Source organism: Apostichopus japonicus, chromosome 3 (assembly GCF_037975245.1).
Source record: "Apostichopus japonicus isolate 1M-3 chromosome 3, ASM3797524v1, whole genome shotgun sequence".
Lineage (NCBI taxonomy): Eukaryota > Metazoa > Echinodermata > Holothuroidea > Aspidochirotida > Stichopodidae > Apostichopus > Apostichopus japonicus.
In genome coordinates this window covers 16,987,971-17,006,201 of record NC_092563.1, presented here as the reverse complement: position 1 = coordinate 17,006,201, position 18,231 = coordinate 16,987,971, and the positions used below count along the sequence as shown (strand labels likewise).

The 18,231-nt window shown below is 38.7% G+C and overlaps 1 protein-coding gene across 1 annotated transcript in view; it reads right to left on the bottom strand.

The window, feature by feature from the left end:
• Window positions 1-18,231, bottom strand: part of LOC139965230 (Golgi apparatus protein 1-like) — a 42,263-nt gene that overhangs the window by 7,753 nt on the left and 16,279 nt on the right. Inside the window, exons 9-22 of the mRNA XM_071967396.1 lie at window positions 17,343-17,444; window positions 15,608-15,731; window positions 14,657-14,788; window positions 12,564-12,713; window positions 12,253-12,366; window positions 10,269-10,360; window positions 8,159-8,273; window positions 6,613-6,843; window positions 5,737-5,813; window positions 5,161-5,359; window positions 3,878-3,913; window positions 2,685-2,864; window positions 910-1,030; window positions 546-652 (exon numbers count right to left, since the gene is read on the bottom strand). Coding sequence (XP_071823497.1) covers window positions 546-652; window positions 910-1,030; window positions 2,685-2,864; window positions 3,878-3,913; window positions 5,161-5,359; window positions 5,737-5,813; window positions 6,613-6,843; window positions 8,159-8,273; window positions 10,269-10,360; window positions 12,253-12,366; window positions 12,564-12,713; window positions 14,657-14,788; window positions 15,608-15,731; window positions 17,343-17,444 — 1,780 coding nt within the window. The remainder of the gene's footprint in view (window positions 1-545; window positions 653-909; window positions 1,031-2,684; window positions 2,865-3,877; window positions 3,914-5,160; window positions 5,360-5,736; window positions 5,814-6,612; window positions 6,844-8,158; window positions 8,274-10,268; window positions 10,361-12,252; window positions 12,367-12,563; window positions 12,714-14,656; window positions 14,789-15,607; window positions 15,732-17,342; window positions 17,445-18,231) is intronic.

Below are 18,231 nucleotides of genomic sequence, written 5' to 3'. Positions count from 1 at the left end.
ACACATAATATTTCTAGAAATTGACTAATTACTTACCTAAAACTAAGTAACGGTAACCTGAGGACAGAAATATGATGATGACAGAAACATGGCTACCTGTCAATGTGAGGACAGAAACATGGCGACCTATCTATATGAGGACAGATACATGGCTACCTGTCTATGTGAGGACAGAAACATGGCTACCTGTCTATGTGAGGGCAGAAAAATGGCTACCTGTCTATGTCAGGCAGAAACATGGCTACCTGTCTATGTGAGGACAGAAACATGGCTACCTGTCTATGTGAGGACAGAAACATGGTTATTTGTCAACCTCTCACAGACAGAAACAAGGTTACCGACCCCTGTCAGACAGAAACAAGGTTACCCACTCCTCTTGGAAAGAAACATTGTATCCAACCTCTCACAGACAGAAACAAGGTTACCGACCTCTGTCAGACAGAATCAAGGTTACCCACACCTCTGGGACAGAAACATTGTATCCAACCTCTCACAGACAGAAACAAGATTAACGAACTCTGTCAGACAGAAACATGGTTACCTACCTCTGCAGCAAACTCCCACAGCTCCTTCCTTTTTTCCAGCATATTCTTACATTCTTTCTTCAGACGGACAGACTTATCCTCCAAAGCTTCTAATAAACAGGCCATTTCTATGAAAGCAAAGAGAATGGATTTCCAACTAGATCTTCATCCTTGCTTATATCTCTTCAAATCTTTTATTCTTTTTTTCCATAACATTATGAGAACTTTCACTGAGTGTTCATTACATTTGGGAAAAAAGTTGGTGACACTCATCTGAGATAATCACAATATTACCTACTGGTGACTGATCTGTCAATGTGAAAATTATCAGACGGAAACAAAGCGGTCAAATATAACCAATTTTACAATTTTGAAGAGAACTTACGTTGGCCCTGTCCTCTCATGATTCCGTGACAGTAATGCTTCAGATCAAGACTGCAGGCCTCTGCGAGCTGCGGGTCTACCTGAATATCAGTCAGGCCTTCATTGGTCAACTTTATAATTTGCTATCGGAAGAAAGACAAATATCTCAAATCTTGGAAATGGGCGCATCGAAAGATTACAATGTGCAAATAAGGGCGGTTCCATGAATTAAGAATAGGGCACAAAATGTTTGAAACTTGGCAAATCTCTCTGTGGATTCTACAATTACAAATAATGTACACGTCTGTCTTTTAACTCATTACTCATGCATTTGAAGGTGTCATCATACAATGTTTAGATGATGTTAAACCTGTTGACGCATCAGACACACACAGTTAATTTGGTCAATTTAACTCTGCATGTTTAAATGATTTTAGAAGTATTAAAAAAAAATAACACTATTTATAAATCGATGAACTAGTTTTGAGATACATATTGATCTAAAGGTGACCAGAGTTCCCCGATGTCCAGAGACGGTCCTATATGTCCTTCACCAACGGGAGAAATTTGATGACTCACAGATAAAGGCATCCTAGATCAACAATTTCATGGCCTGTACTTTGTATGGAAATGATTTTGGAATTGGATTTGTATCTTGGCAAACATACTCCTTTCTGGATGAGGCATTCTAAACTTAGCTTCTTGACAATCAACCTTGAAATATGGAAGCACCAAATCAGTGAGCCTCCACCTGCATCCCTGTAAATGTACAGTGTAGGTAACTAACCCTTGATGTCAACATTGAGGTGGCAACAGCAATATCATGTCCCCCGATTTTGTTGAAAAGACAAATATGGTCAGCTTAATATACAAGGCTGCCACATTGTGATCTGCAATGACTTATGAGAGAATTTTGTACTCGAGACTAAAGAGAGAGTGGATAGGGGGCATGCGTTAGGGTGTGGGTTAGGGCATGAGCTGGGGTGGGGTTAGGGTGTGGGTTGGAGCATGGGTTAGGGTGTGGGTTAAGGGTGTAGTTTAGGGCATGAGTTGGAGGCAAGTTGGGGCATGAGTCAGGGAGTGGAGAGGAAGCTGGGATGCACCAACTACTACATATGTACCAGCTGGCTATCTTGAGATGTTGTTATTCATATAAAGTCTAAACAGTTTGACTAGCCTCGATTAATTCCACCAATCATGAAAGCTCTTCTTGCAGCTCTTCTGTACATATACTTCCGCCTCTACATTTAACTATAAAGCATACTTACGCCTCTACATTTAACTATAAAGCATACTTACGCCTCTACATTTAACTATAAAGCATACTTACACCTCTACATTTAACTAATAAAGCATACTTACGCCTCTACATTTAACTATCAAGCATACTTACGCCTCTACATTGAACTATAAAGCATACTTACGCCTCTACATTTATCTATAAAGGATACTTACGCCTCTACATTTAACTATAAAGCATACTTACGCCTCTACATTTATCTATAAAGCATACTTACACCTCTACATATAACTATAAAGCATGCTTACGCACCTTCATTTAACTATAAAGCATACTTACGCCTCTACATTTATCTATAAAGCATACTTCCGCCTCTACATTTAACAATAAAGCATACTTCCGCCTCTACATTTATCTATAAAGCATACTTACGCCTCTACATTTAACTATAAAGCATACTTACGCCTCTACATTTAACTATAAAGCATACTTACGCCTCTACATATAACTATAAATGCATGCTTACGCACCTACATTTAACTATAAAGCATACTTACGCCTCTACATTGTGGGTCGCTTTCCAACCTGCCATCTTGAAGTAAACCTTTCAGGCACTCTATGACCAATCCCTCACCGGTCTGAGTGATCTGTTGGGCACACATGGACTTTGCTACTGTAGAGCACGCCTTCTTGACTTTTGGATCGAGTTCGTAATTCAGAGCTGTTTCAACCGTGAACTGGAAAGAAAGTCAAGCGACAAAGGTTGACACAGCGAGTCGATTCTCACTTTGTAATGACAACGACTCCAGAGCCTTTCTAACTGCAACAGCTTTCTGTTGGTTTTTAAACAAGTCTCGGGGGCAACCTTGTCTGTTTCGAGATGAATTCTGTCAATGTTCTGAACTGGTGCGTAAAAACCACACCTTGATAACATGCTCAACTGTGAAGATTTGATTTAAAGCTACAGTGAAGTATGTTTTATGAATGCATCTGGTAAAAATATACCGAGTGAAATCATCGTACCAAATATGTATGAAATGTCTCTTTTTTTGCTTTTCTCTTTTTATAAGACAAAAAAATCACTTTATCCTCAGTACCAAAGGTGATTAATACAACTAAAAAGGCGATTGACGGTGGCCATTGACTTCAGAGTATATTGCGTGCTGAGCAAAAATTCCAATCAATGTCAAATATTTTCAAGGACAAATAAACAAGTTTTTAAAATGGAAAGGAGTTTAGCCAATGGAAAACATGTGTCAGGGTAGCATTACAGACCACCCAAGCAAGTACTGTAAAATCAGGGTCTACTTTGGCAAAAACAAATGTCTAGACTTGGAGACAAGTTCTTGAGAGATGGGGGAGGGGGGTGGTGTCTCCCTTGTCTAAGTATCCACCGTTTTGAGTACAAGAACTCTTCACTTTATCTGTGAAGGTCAAAGGTCATGCAAGGTCCGCAAAATCAACCAAAACAACTTCTTTAAGACCCAGGTCAGACCCGGTAGTAAATATGTCATTGAGCCCCATTCTTGAAATCTTTTTTCCTCAAGGATATTATGAGGGGAAGAAATTTGATTTATCCCATATTTTTTTTCTGGGATCCCTACTAATTGACCCTAGGTCCAAGAGCTGTATCACCCTGTCCCAACCCCCCCCCCCATCACACACGCACTCTTGTCCGACCTGACGATGGTGACAACCGACTAATTTAGTATATTCCAATAATCATCTGTTGGGTAGCTATGTTACTTACGTGTCGAATATACTTCTCACATAGAGGTGTCAATTTCTGAAAGAGTGCAAAAAAAAAAGAGCACTTAGAACACCAATTACTAAAGTTATATCAACTTTACACTGACATCTAACAAATGAAAGACTCTAAATAAGTGAAAAGGCAACTCCCTCCCTCCCTCCCTGACCCCCTTCCCCCCCCTCGACCCAACACAGCTTTCTACCTTTGGGTTGCCAACAACTTTTACCAAACCAATAAAGTATCACTCTAAATGAGAGAAGAAATGGCAACTCTCTCCCTGACCCCAACCCCCCCCCACCCCCTTAACACAGCTTTCAGCCTTTGGGTTGGCAAAAATTTTGACAAACCAGATATAACCAGAAGAGAGTTGTAAGTGATCAAACTAAGATCCCAAAATGTGGTGTCTGCCTTTGGTCTCCCACAATTTTCCTCTTTCTTCAAGGTAAGTTTGACATTGTCTGCCACAGGAATTAACCCCTCTATTCCCCCCCCCCCCTATTCAACAGTTGCTGGATTTCAGCTTCAAACGGTCTCTATCAGAACTATCAACAATAACAAACAACAAACTGCTATAAATCATTTGTCTATGTCATGATGACATCACAGACCATGTATGTATGCTGTGATGCAATCCCTGGAAGAATCGATGGACTAGCCAGTCAAAATTGGTCACAATCAACCGAATAAATATTTTCGGGTTTAGGAACAGGTTATTAAGAGGGGGGAGGGGGGTTGGGTGGAGTTGGGTGAGTTTCAACTAGCAATCTGGTATATTTCTTAAAGATAAGTATTAAATTGTCTGCCAGTAGAATAAACCTTTTAAATCAACAGTTTCTGGATTTCAGCATTGAGTAGTCTCTCTATGAATAACAACAGCTGCTAATCATAAGCTACATTTACTCCTTTTTTTTGAACGGTGAAATTGTGGGGAAGGGAATAAACTAACGCTCCATCGAGTCGAATAGATACTACCTCCAAGTTACCTCTGTAATGCAGGCTAATTCCATTGCTCCCCCACACGCTTCCCCTCACCCCACACCCCCTCCCTCCCATCACTATTAAATACCTCCCCTCACTCCACACCCCCTCCCTCCCATCACTATTAAATACATCCCCTCACCCCACACCCCCTCCCTCCCATCACTATTAAATACTTCCCCTCACTCCACACCCCCTCCCTCACATCACTATTAAATACATCCACTCAACCCCAACCCCCTCCCTCCCATCACTATTAAATACTTCCCCTTAACCCCCCCCTCCCATCACTATTAAATACTTACTTTCTCAGTTTCAAACAAGTATTTTTGTAGACATGTCATCATGCCGCCCTGTAAGTCTAGATTCCGATCCTCTCGGCCCTGATTTCTGACGTCTTGGCAGTATTTTCCCATATCTATTGTGCAGATTCTCCTCATTGTGGGGTTAAGGCGGTAGTCTTTAGCTTCCTCTCCCATTCTCTGTAACACAGCTTCTTTACAGCTAATCAAGGTCAAAGATGATAAAAAAAGAACAGGTTCAAAGATCTTGAAACCCAATGTGAAGAAACTAGAAAGGGAGACAATTTATCGTAACTTCATCATCAACCATGAGACTAGGAGCAGCAGGTTTACTTAAAGTATAACGCTGTCTATGATTAAACAAACATATATAAAAAAGTACAGAAAAAAGAAACACAATAAAAACAACAACATTAAAAATTAAATACATTTTATCCAACTCTTTAAACATCTTCACAGCTTGTTTATTCCATTTGCTGTAATTAATTATCTCAAAATATTTCCTTCTTATTTGATCATTTTTTACATTAAGCAAACTAATCAATTACAAAATCAAACAGCTTAAATTTCAGGACGTACTTTTCCCCCATCAGTTCATCATGGACGTGGTTCTGTAGGCAATCCATCAGTGTTTCGGGGGAAGATTTACAAGTTGTCTGCAAACAATTTTTTAGAGAGAAACAAGGTTTAAAAAAGAAAACTGCAAGTAATTCGACACAGAGTAAAAGATATCTGAAATTTTAGTATCTTAATGTTATTCAACTAATATAATAAAGTGGCCGCTTTTGTTTTGCCTTTTTTCTAAATAATAAACAATAATCAATAAAAAATAGCTGATATTTCACAAATTTCTGTTAAGTACTAAGAATTTGAGTTGCATGACAACATACCGAGGAGGACAATACAATGGAAGCCTCACAAATCTAACCGCCGGTTCTGGACCGGTGGATTTTTCCGCAGCTATAATGAGCACAGCCACAAGCGGACAATGAGTCACACTCTAGTGCACCCTCTCTCCAAAATACCCTCCACGCTAAACAGTTACATTCACAGCTGCAGTCAAGTTTTTACTAAGTCGATTTGAACACAATAGTGAGTTATCTTAAAGTCAAAAGGTATTCAAACGTTCCACAAAGATAGTGTGTTTAGATGCCGTATTTTATCCTACTGCATAGGCAAAACTTCTTCGAATTTTTTCTGGCACAAGTTTTAGTGGACTATATCAATGTTAAGTACCTTACCACTTCAAAGCTGTCTTATTTGACACAACGTGAATTACTTCTGAAGATTCTGAAAATACCGCTGTAAAACTTACAGCTAAAAAAACAGTGATGAAGGATTATGATATCATCTTCTTTCATCAATCTTGCTCAAGGGTTCTTTCATAATAAATATAAAGCTATCTATCCATATTTGCCATTAAGACATGAAGAAGTGAGATTTTTTGCTTCCTACCTTGATAAAGCTTTGACAGACTTTCATGAGAAAGTAATCCCACTCTGGTTTGTCTTCAAGTTCTCTTGTTTTATTAAAGAGTGCCTTGTAACACTTCGGCGATAGTTGATCACTGTATTTACGGAGACACTCCAGAGAGGCGCCGTCGTCTTTGGTCCGAAGGGCACAGAACTTGTCTAGGTCAGCCTTGCAGTAGTCGCCCAGGACTGGATCAAGTTTGATGCTCTCAGACTGGTCAGGAAGAAATGAGAAAGTTGGCAACACCAAAAAAACAACAAAGAAAGGGCAAATAAAACAAAATTCTGGTTGCTTCTCTGTCAAGGAACACATTCAAATAAAATAAAACTTTTAGCAAACTGCTTATCCACTAGAAAGCCTGTGTAAGAGAATGTGTAAATGTAAGTTGGCCTGATGTTTCGATCCTAGCAGGATCTTCTGCAAGGATCCTGCTAGGATCGAAACGTCAGGCCAGCTTACTTTTACACAAGAAACACAATCGATTTAGGCAACAAGCCCAAAAGGGAAGCTGAAGCAGCTGCAAAATCCAGCCTGCAGCAAGGCTGAATCCATGTCAACTAATAGAGATTATCTCACAAGAACAGCAGTGCCTATTTTGTGTGAAACTGCTCATCTCAAAAGATTTGTATTCTACACAGCCTGGCTACAGGAAGCTGCAGCCCCTCAGCATCCCACATTAGACATAGTGCCTTATTGCACACTGGCATAGTTTCACCTATAGTTTTCCTTTTTAAAGTGTACATCTAATTGTCTTCTTCAAAACTGCGATGCACCAACAAAATGAAATACACCACAGCCATTTTTTGAGGGTTCGAAATTACCAACTTCACCTATTTTAAGCAACATTGGAACCCTGTTAAACGCAAGGTTCAAAACTATAAATATGACAGACGTTTAGCTAAGAAACCGAACATTTCCCTCGGCTCAGAGTGCGATCAGGACTTCACACAGCTCAGTTTTTCAGGGTACAAACTCTGACCGTAAACTATCTTGATAAACTGCAGATGAAGGAACTGCATGGTAAGTTTCATCACTAGAATGCTAAGTTCTTCTTTTGTTACTGAAAAATAAACTTTCCTCGGGACTATCATTTAAAACACTTTCACGACAATTGCTTTGTACTTTTGACAAGATTGGGGAGACATGTTTTCTTTCTCTGTGAGTTAAAAAATAGATATAGGGGTAGAGGAGGAGAAGTATGAGGACAGGTAGGAGGAGAGGGGGTGGAGGGGGGGGAAAGAGAAGGAGAAGGGAGATCATTTAAGTGAAGCTTGATCATGCAAATTGACAAATCCTAAGAAATTTATTTCTGAAAAGCTTTAAAATAACCTCTATCTTGCAAGAAGAAAAAATTTTGCCACGGTTGACCCTGTATAAAAATATTTCCTGGTTCCTAATAAATGCAAGCACTTTGTAAAAGGTAATAACAAGTATGGTCAATTCATAAGGCTGGCAATCATCGTAAGTTTCACGATTCCATAAATTAAAATCAATTTCACCAAATTTAATCAATAGGGGGCATTCTTACCTCTTGAAGCATTTCAAATTTGACCTGGGCCCTGCAGCTCTCTGAAACATTTTGTCTGTATCCTAACAATGTATCTGTTCTGATGAATTTGCTGAGGCAGGTCAAAATGGTGTCCCTGAATAATGAGAGATGGGTACATAGGTCAGGTAAATAAGTAAGAAAATAAGGTCGCTCACACACAAATTAATAGTCTAGTCAACAAAGCAATATGAAAACCCACACTCAATAGCCAACCACCTAGCTAGCTAAAAAAATATCAGTTCATCGCGTGATCATTTTCGCACACCCGTGTATGTGTATTTTATTTCTCCCAGCTAGGTGTTGTGTATCACGGTACTGTGGAAAGACTCAGCTAATATTGACAGCTTCTGCGATGTTTTTCCTAATGTAAAAGGCAGAAGGGAAAAGTTTTGCGTTGTAGTAACAACCATGCAGTATGTCTTGTTACAAAATGGCGGGAAATTTCCGACTCCTTTTTAATAGGAAAATCAGAACCGCAGCTGACTTACGTCGTAGGACATAGTGCCGTGCGGGTGAACAGCTAACAGACTTAACAAATGACTAACATGATAAAAAGATATAGGCCTATGAACCAATGGGGGGGGGAGGGGTATATTAATGTGATATTGCGGATTTCCGTGATTTCTTTTCTACCTCCGAAATTTACACCTCTCAATTTCAGTGAATTTCTAACAACAGCGTTACTGTATCATTTGATCTGTCATTCCCATGTTTTTCATTACCGATGCATATCCAACCTGCAGGGGGCAAAAATATTATCCTAACACACTGTATCATACGCAAACTGGAGCCTATACCGCAAATTTTTCTCTGGATTTTCATAACGTTCCCAACATTATTGCAACGATATTTTCATAAGTTTCCCATGATTTTCAATATTTTAGTATCATTAGAGTAGGGACAATTGAGGAGAAGTGTAGTGCTGTAGCTGCTGAATATTATTCCAGATTTAAACTGACCATTGTGTACATTTTATGAACAGTGACTTTTTAATTATGGGTTGCCATGATTGAAAGAATCATGGAGGGTGAAAACAACAGGCTAGGCATGTGGCTTCAGTGTGCGCATTTTGAGTGTGAAACTTTGCTTTGAGAGTTCTAATAAACTTAAAATTCTTTATAAAACAGGCACCAAACCGTTGTCTTTAAACCTCAAATTTCTGGGGGCTTTGACCCCCATTCCCCAACCGGGGTGTTGCCCATGGACCCTACCACGGTCCATATGGCAGGCCCATGGACCCCACCTATAACTGTGTTGCACTGCGTGCTGACTGACGCCCTCGGCGTTAGTATAGTATCACCCACAAAGTTCAGTGATTTTTTTTTACCCCAGGCTTATCCCTGTATATGGATTTTACTGATAAAATGTAAAAATTAATCAATTTTGTAGCTACAATTTATACAGGAAAAACAGCCCTCCCAACACCAAAAAGAGCCCCCGTCATCAGTAAAACAGCCCTCGTAAAAAATCTGCTTGTGCTGAAAAGAGCCCTCGTCACCCAAAAATTATTTTGAGCCCTGCAGTGGAAGGAATTAATTAATAAAAGCAATACAAAGAGCAAGAGAAAATTTCCTGTCTATTTTTTAATGTTATTTCTTGGCCTCGAGAACAATCTGCTTTTGTTTCAAATTTGCCTTTGAAGAAGACACGATCAGGATAAAAAAGTCTGGCCCTCTAAGTTATTAAACATATAGCTATTAAGTGTAAAGCTTGAAGTAGAGAGTGGATCTTACAAACCTGAAACTGAGTAAAGAGCTATCAATGTAATGAATTCAATAATCCTCTACAACTAACATGTTCAATATTTTGGATTAAAGTCAAAATATGTTTTCAGACAAGTTTTCTATTCCCTCAAACTTCAAAATTTCTTTGAACATCACATGACATCCACATGTGAAGGATGTGAATGAACCACCACTTTACATTTTGAGCTTTTCAAAGAGAGAGAGAGAGAGTTTACTAGCCAAGGCACACACTCACAACACAAAGATTCCTTTTTGCGGTTAGCAAAAAGGAATCAGAAACTAAAGTTAAGTTTAGATTGAGCCGTTATGGAAAAAAAAAAATTGCAGGGCTATAGCCTTCTTACTTCTTGGTATCTTTCTTTGAACAGAGTTTCTGCACATCTTCTTTACAGGCTTTTTTAAACTTGTATGAAAGGGTGTAATCTTTCAGTTGGATCTGCAAAAGAAAAAAAAAAATAATAGATTGAAACTGGTAACCAGAAGTAAGCTTTGTGGTTCCTTGCGTACAGAATGCTCTAAATTTAAAATAAATAATAGCTGACTAATGTAGAGCAATGGAGTTAAACTTGTCCAAGAATTAGGTGAGAACCAGAAAAGATTTGTAGAAATCCATTGTGGGCATCAACCGTATCATTCACTCATAAGACGTTTTCAGTATAGAATTTTAAACCAAAATATTTCAATATCCAGAAAGAACAGTCTTACTGTGTGAAATATAAACACATTTTAGCACTTTGAGCTACATAGTAATCCCTTTAATAATTGTTGAGACTTTCAAAACATTGTTAAATACATTGTCAAATAGTTTTGAGAAAACCCAGCCAATTTTCCCAACATTTGAGATAACCCTTTGACCCCCTCCCCCCCCCCCCCTTGATCCAGTTTGGGCCCATTTGAGATAACTAGTTGACCCCTTGAAGCTCCAAGGAAGAAACCCATAGGAAGTTTAGCTGCACGTTTAAAGGAAGAGTAAGAAATCTGAAGCAGATTTCATTACCTAAATGCCAGGTATGTTTCCTTGAAGACCTATAAAGCTCCTTCACAGAACTAAACTTAACTGAATTTGACCAAAATATGTTCACCAAAAGAAAATCATAGCAGTGGAGAATTCACAGATTAACTGTAGCTGTAATTTTGGAGTTATCATGTTTAAAGGGTTTCAGACTTTTATGCCTATTGACCTGATATGACCTTTGACCTCTACCAATTTCGATAGGATTCTTGCACTCACCAAGCTGGATCTACACAACAAGTATGAAGGTCAAGAAAGATGTACTTCTTGTGTTATCGTGTTTACAAGATTTTCAGACTTTCACTTAAAATGTTGCATGAAAAATGACCTCCCCTAAACTCAAAAGGGTTCTTGTACTCAACAAGCTGAACCTGCATACCATGTATGAAGTTCACCAAAGATGAACATTTTGAGATACATTGTTACTTAGCATACCCTAGGCCTAGCTTCAGTGTGCTTGTTTATTGTAGCCTAGAAAAATGTTAAGAAAAGAGAACTCTTGATTCTCTTCGTAACTATGACCTTCGGTTACCTCATTGATATTTTAAACTGCGTTGGGCTTACAGGAAATTGCAAGGACTTCTTAAATTCTAGCCCTAGCAACGACAGCTGAATATTTTCCATGAGGAGGCTAGCTACCACACAGAGAATGACTTTGTTATGGGAATAATATACATTGTCTTTGATCCCAGCCTTCCTTTATTCCTTTAACAACCATAATCACAAGGGAACTATTTTAACATCACAACCATATTTTACTTTATTCTGTTTCTTTTTTTCCCTTCCTTTCAAAACAAAAACAGGCACAAAACTACACAGCTTGCTGTCAAATGATATGATCAAATAGATGTATGATATATAAATAGTAGAAAGTCAGATCAGTGTCAAATCTCCAAAGCAAGTCAGATACAGGAAGGTCGGTTGAGTGTGTAAGAAATGACTGACAAGTTACACAATGTTTCATAGGGATAAGCTGTTCACATGTAAATTATATGGAATGAAAATAGGGTACAGTAAAAAGAAAAATTAAAAATAAATGAAGGGCCAGGTTTTTTCTTTAATACAAAGGCTACATCTTTCACACTGATACCTACTGTAGCAAGGCCAGGGGTATATAAGCTGTACATCTGTTTCAATTTCGGTTTCTTCCCACCTTTTTCACGCCATTATGGTAAACATCTTCAAAATTTCTATGAGCTCGAAACAGTTGTACGTATCTTGGAAGGCCTCCCTATAGGCCTAAGCCAGACTCACTAGAAGATTTGATGGCAGGAGTGGTCTTAACCAACCCAGGAAGATTATGAAGTTAGACTTACAATCTGAAAGTGTTCGATCCCAGCGGCACACTTGGGGTCCATGTCAGCATCGTTCTTGCGTCTGATGAGGCAATCTAAAGCATCTCCTTCGTCTACTTTCTTCTTAAGGGAATCCTTTTCCAGATTAAAAAAAAAACAGAAAACAATTAGAAAACAATCATGTTCAATAGTCAAATTGCCAGAAATGAAGTTGACATTTCCATACTTGATGTTTCTACCCCTGGAGATTCATACTATAGTCCCATGTAAACTACTTAATCGTCCTTGTTGTCATTATTATTATTATTATTACTATTATTATTATCAATTACCTGACAGTATCTTTTGAGCATTGGTGAGCATGCTTTCATAAGCACTTTATTCATCCTGACATCTTCAGACTCCTCTCGGGTGAAATTCTTGATAGCCATCCGACACTCACTTTCCAGACTAGTGTAATGATCCTGGAGACAGCTAAATTCCTGCGAACAAAACAAAGACTCATCTTCAAGCAACCAACATTAGGCGATTTTCTGAACAAGTGGTAAAACCAGCAGTTTAAAATCAAGTTGAATTTCTGGGGTTGCAAGTACGAATGATCAAAGAAATATGTTGTTTTGAATTCACTATTCACTTTCAAATTTAACCCATCCTCCCCCCCCCCCTCCCCACTCCAGAATTATGCTAGCAAACTATTGTCATAACTGTGCACAGATATGAATGAAGGGACTTTTGGGAAGGTCAGGAAAGTATCAATACGTTCAATGGTATACAGGCCACCATCGTTTCCGTCTCACCAACATTTGTATTCTGAATGAATACCATCTTTAAGTCTGCCAATATCAACAACGCACTGTGACCAGATCAACAGGAGTAACTCTATCTGTTTGATCACTGTAAAGACTGACACGTTCAGCCAGAGCAGGTACAATCAGTCCAGGTTCTAAATGTCCAGGTACAATATAGGAAGTCACAGAGGGTCCTCACAAGTTTGTTTGCGGAAATCTTAGTCGTAGCTACAATCCAAAATGTTTGTTCACATGTATTCCGTGCATTGCCACCGTATATTTCATACACGGTATCACAACACGGGAATGTTTGCTGATGTGCGTTCGGAATGTTGGAACCGGCCTTGTACGAGTTGTTGAGCTATACTGGGAATGGCAAATTTTGGTCGCATCATTTTAAAACATATAAACAGGGAGGGGGGGGGTTGATTTCCTGGTGGGTGATATGAGCCACTCTGTGTTTCTTGAAAAATATAATACTTTAGGGCTGAAAGATATTCATTTGATGAAGGAGAAGCTAAGAAGTCATATTATTTGTTGATGGAGGCGGCGGAACTTAAGAACAGTTCCGATGTGATTACCTATCGGTACCGAGGAAATGGTTTAACACTGATGGCCATCAGTGAGTTCCTTTGGTTGAAATTCGAGATTAACATGTGTTATAATGCTGTGAAAATATAACTGGAGACCCCTTTCAATCATTTTGTTGTTTCTAATTAGTTTTACTCCAATGTGGAATATTCTATGTACCACAATTTGAATGCATTGACTTGTGTCACTGACAAACATTTCATGTCTGTTACTATCAAGAGTCATCGTTCCTGGCGCCATTGTGGTCAACTACATGAACAGATGGTTTTCAGGCGACATATCCTTCCTATAAAAAGTTGAGTATGGTATAACAAGGTTTAGGCAAATTGAATACTTAAAGTGCAGCTGTACTGAAACAACAAAGGTGTGTTTCACTCATCACTCATATCAACTTGTGCACAATGAGGCAATTGCTTTTTATTAAAATGACTTTCCAAATCATATCTTTCCCACACTGATAACAGGGATGTGCCCACGCTGGGCGGCCCCGCCCAGCACTAAAAATTACCGCCAAGCACTGTCTTAAAAATCATGAATCCCGCCCAGCACTATTTTCATCTAAAATCCCAACATTCCTAACAATATATTCAACATAAATTGGGCCTAGCCTATGCCAAAATCATACAGACTAATAATGCAACAGTTACGCCCCAGTTACGAGAAACATTACTTACGGCTCTCAATCGGTCCCTTGTAAAATCTCTTTGAAACAAACTAATAACTTGTAACCAGGTAAGTAATATATACTTCACTAAAAAAAAAAAAAAAAATGTAAAATGTCAGCAAAACTAGTACTTGAGTATGTGCTTAAAAAGCTACACAAGTGCCAGCATTTGGCATCTGAGCACCTTCAAAAATCGAAAAAATTTCTCAAAGGGGAGGGGAACAACCCCTCCCCCTAAGACCGCTCCCCCAGGACGGCAATCAGTATACCAGGCACTCATGAAATCCTGGGTATATCTCTGTGATAAGTTTTATGGCATCCTTTTTAAACGTTGCCATCCTACAAAGAGCTCAGAAAATGTGCTCTCATTGGATCTTCTTACCTTTACACTGGACGGGCAGTATCTTCCCAGGTCTGTGCGACATTTCTTTTCGATGGAGGGATTCAAAGACACCGAAGATGCTCGCTGGCGCAGAGCTCGATGGACCTGAGATGCGCAGTCGATCGATAAAGGCTAAAAATGCAGCAAAATAAAATGGGTGTCATCTTCTTTGGCTCAGGTAAGAAACATTCCTAACATCTTTGTGTTTTGTTCTTACAAGAGATTACATTTCATTTTAGCCTACTGTATGATCATGTGACCCTCACCAACATTTCGACAATGTCTTTTGTCTTAGCGCCATAAGCACTTCAAGCGAGAAGGAAGGATGCCTGGAGTCCCCATCTGGAGTCAGAAATGGATCCGTTATCCCAAGAAAGGGGCAAGATTTTGAGAAGGGGTTTTCAACCAGCAGTGTGGAATATTTTTCTTCAATAACAGTTTTTCACTGATGGTCACTAGGAAATCCTTTCAACTCTTTTTCTCACACAGGTTGCAGATCTGAATCTAGTTACAGTACTACAGTTTCTTACTTGCTTTTGTTTTGATTTTTTCATTTATTTATATTTAGCTTCCAAAGTTCATTTTGCATTCTTTTTTTTTGGTGTAAACAACTGTTAACATTCTACCTTGGAAATATGAAAAACGACGAAACAAAGAGAAATTAAGACCGTTTCGGATCCCTATGGCACTATGACATCATAGATTTAAAAACATAACAGGAATTCAGATACAAATTTGAAAACTAGGATATCTACAAAATGGAGCAGGACTTTCTCTGATCATCACAAATATTTCTGTCTCTAAATTGTAACTTGTGATACCTTTCATCAAGTTTTGCTTGGGGGGGGGGGGGGGGGAGGTACTGTTATTGGAGTCACAGGCAAAAAGAGCTCATTTTGCAGTTCAAAAAAATTCAAAATGTAGATTCTGGTGTGTCAACAGTGTACTTACTTGTTTCTTGTTATGTAAATGGAGATTGAGACAAGCGAAGGTTTCACCGTCCATCTTTCCTTCCTGAAAACTGCAGTACTGGTTGGCATCCTGTTTGCAGCTACGATGTAAGTTGATGTCCAATCTAAGAGTAGAGGCATAGAGTTACGTGATCTGAGGATTACCTACTGGAAGGGGTCACTATGCTTTGAAGACTTTAATCAGAGGTACCCGCAGGATTCCCACAAGTCAAGTATTTGTATTTTAAATATCTGTTTTGCTTTAGGAACAGGTTGTTGTTATTACCTGTATACTTGGATTTGACTAGAATAAACATGATCAAAACTGAAAAAATGATATTATTAAATACTTGATGCTGTTTATATTTTAGTTTTGATTATGCACGGAAAAAAATAAGTCTTACTAAAGTATTAGGGTATCTCTATTAATCCACAAACAGTAAGAGCAGAAATGGTTAGTCACAAAATAACATACATATATATATATATACATATATGTATGTGTCTATATATATGTGTGAGTATGTGTTTGTGTATATGTGTATACATACGTCTATATATTAATATATATATATATATATGTCTATGCAGGGATGTGCTCAGAAATATTTGAGTGCTGGGCAGATTTTTGTGGTAGTCTGATCCACACAACGGGGAAGGGGTCAAATGGGTGGGGGGGGTCCACGGCCTCTTTGGAAAATATTTGCTTAGCTGGCAAATGGTGCTATCTTTATCATATTCTGGAGCTGATTTAATCGGACCAAATACTCACCCATATTTTGGTAATATTAAAATTTGTTAAATTAATCATCAAAATAGTGCCGGGCGGCAATGTTTAAAATACTCTTTGTGCCGTGAAGGACTCAGAACTGGCTGGCAGCTGTGTGAACACATCTCTGCTCTATATATAAATATATATATTATTGAGTTGGCTAGCATCATGATTGATCTCTAGAGTGAGGCAAAATGTGTCACTAAAAACAGAACCAACATTGTTCGATACAGGTGGCAAAAGCCTACAGTGGAATAACGACCTTCCTTACTGCTTTGAACATACAATCAGCGTCCATGGCCTAGTTTGTTAGGATATCCACATATATAGCAGGAGGCTCAGGTTCGAATGCCAGTGGAGGCTGGAAGTTTTTTCACTATTCTGGATTTTCCAACTCATTGCCTTTTCAAATACATATATATATATATATGCCGACAAAAGGAGGGTACACCGATAAATCCCAACGATAATTCTTGATGAGTCTACTTGTTTGGGATATATATTCCAGGAGTACAACATAGAGCTACCAGTTGTCTGATGATCGCTCAATGCATAAAGCTCTGAGTAACAACTACTAGTGATCCACTGGTCTCAACTAATTCTCACCGATACTTGGCTCTGTCCACCGGACATAGAGCACTCTGCGCCAAGATAGACGCCAACCAACCAAATGTATATATACATTTTTAACAAACTGTAAATTTTCAAATATAATTTGACAGTTACTGAAGAAGACCTCAGGTGTGGTAGAAATATTTAATACAATTTTTGTAAAACTTTGCACTTTGATCGTCTATTCCTATTTCTGACAATTAACATTTCATAAAAAAATTTACATAACAGAGTGCACATGGATTCTCCTCACTTCAAATTTAATATATATGTCTGTCAGTGTGCGTGTGTATATGTGTATGTAAGTATGTATGTACATTTTGAATAGTTATACACAGTACTTCATACTCACTTAAAATCTCGAGAAATAAAGTACTGAAGCTCGTAGAGCCTGGAGGAACATTTTTCTTCCATTAGTTCAGATTCAATGTTGTCCATGAGGCAAGACAACACCCTTAAAAGAAGAAAATAAAAAAACCAAGAATGACTTTAAGAGTTTGTAATTATTTAGAGATGATCCGTTAAACTTTAATACAAGAAGGGGACAAATTCAATAGTAGTAGTAACAACCTAGTCCAAAATACAACCAACAGTACCGAACGGCCAGTGAGCAAGAAGTAAAGATGAAAGATCAATAGCTTAAAAGTGTTTGAAACTACCTAGTTACAACAATGAATAATGGAAACACAAACCTATATGCAATAACACAGAACTACAACCAAGGGTTGAAATAAGGATTTGTGGACCAGGAGCCACTTTCTAAAAAAGTGGCTCCTGGTTCGCGGCAATTTCAGTAGGACCAGGAGCTATTTTCTCACTACCAGGAGCTAAAAAGGAGAAACAAATTTCAAGAACGGCATGTAATTACGTATCAGTACAGGTGTTGTGCGATATATAAACCATGTGCACCAGTGCTATTGTGCATGCACTCGATCGATCAGTGATTTATCAAATCGCTAGCAGTTACTATATAACACTAGCATGCAATGTAGTTTCAGGCTTCTGTGCAGCGCATGATAAGGCTGATATTTACAGGAGTATGCGGGCGCTTATTTGCCGACAAAGTAGCGCCCGTGCGTATTGTATTTTCATGTCCTGGGGTGTTATTTTAGTGCTTGCGGGCGCGAATAGCGCCTGGGCGCCCGCTTATTTCAACCCTTGACTACAACAAGCAATGAATGGGAGTGAAGGGCTGAAGAGCTAGTGACCTAGAACATACAATTTTGAAACGGGGCAGGAAC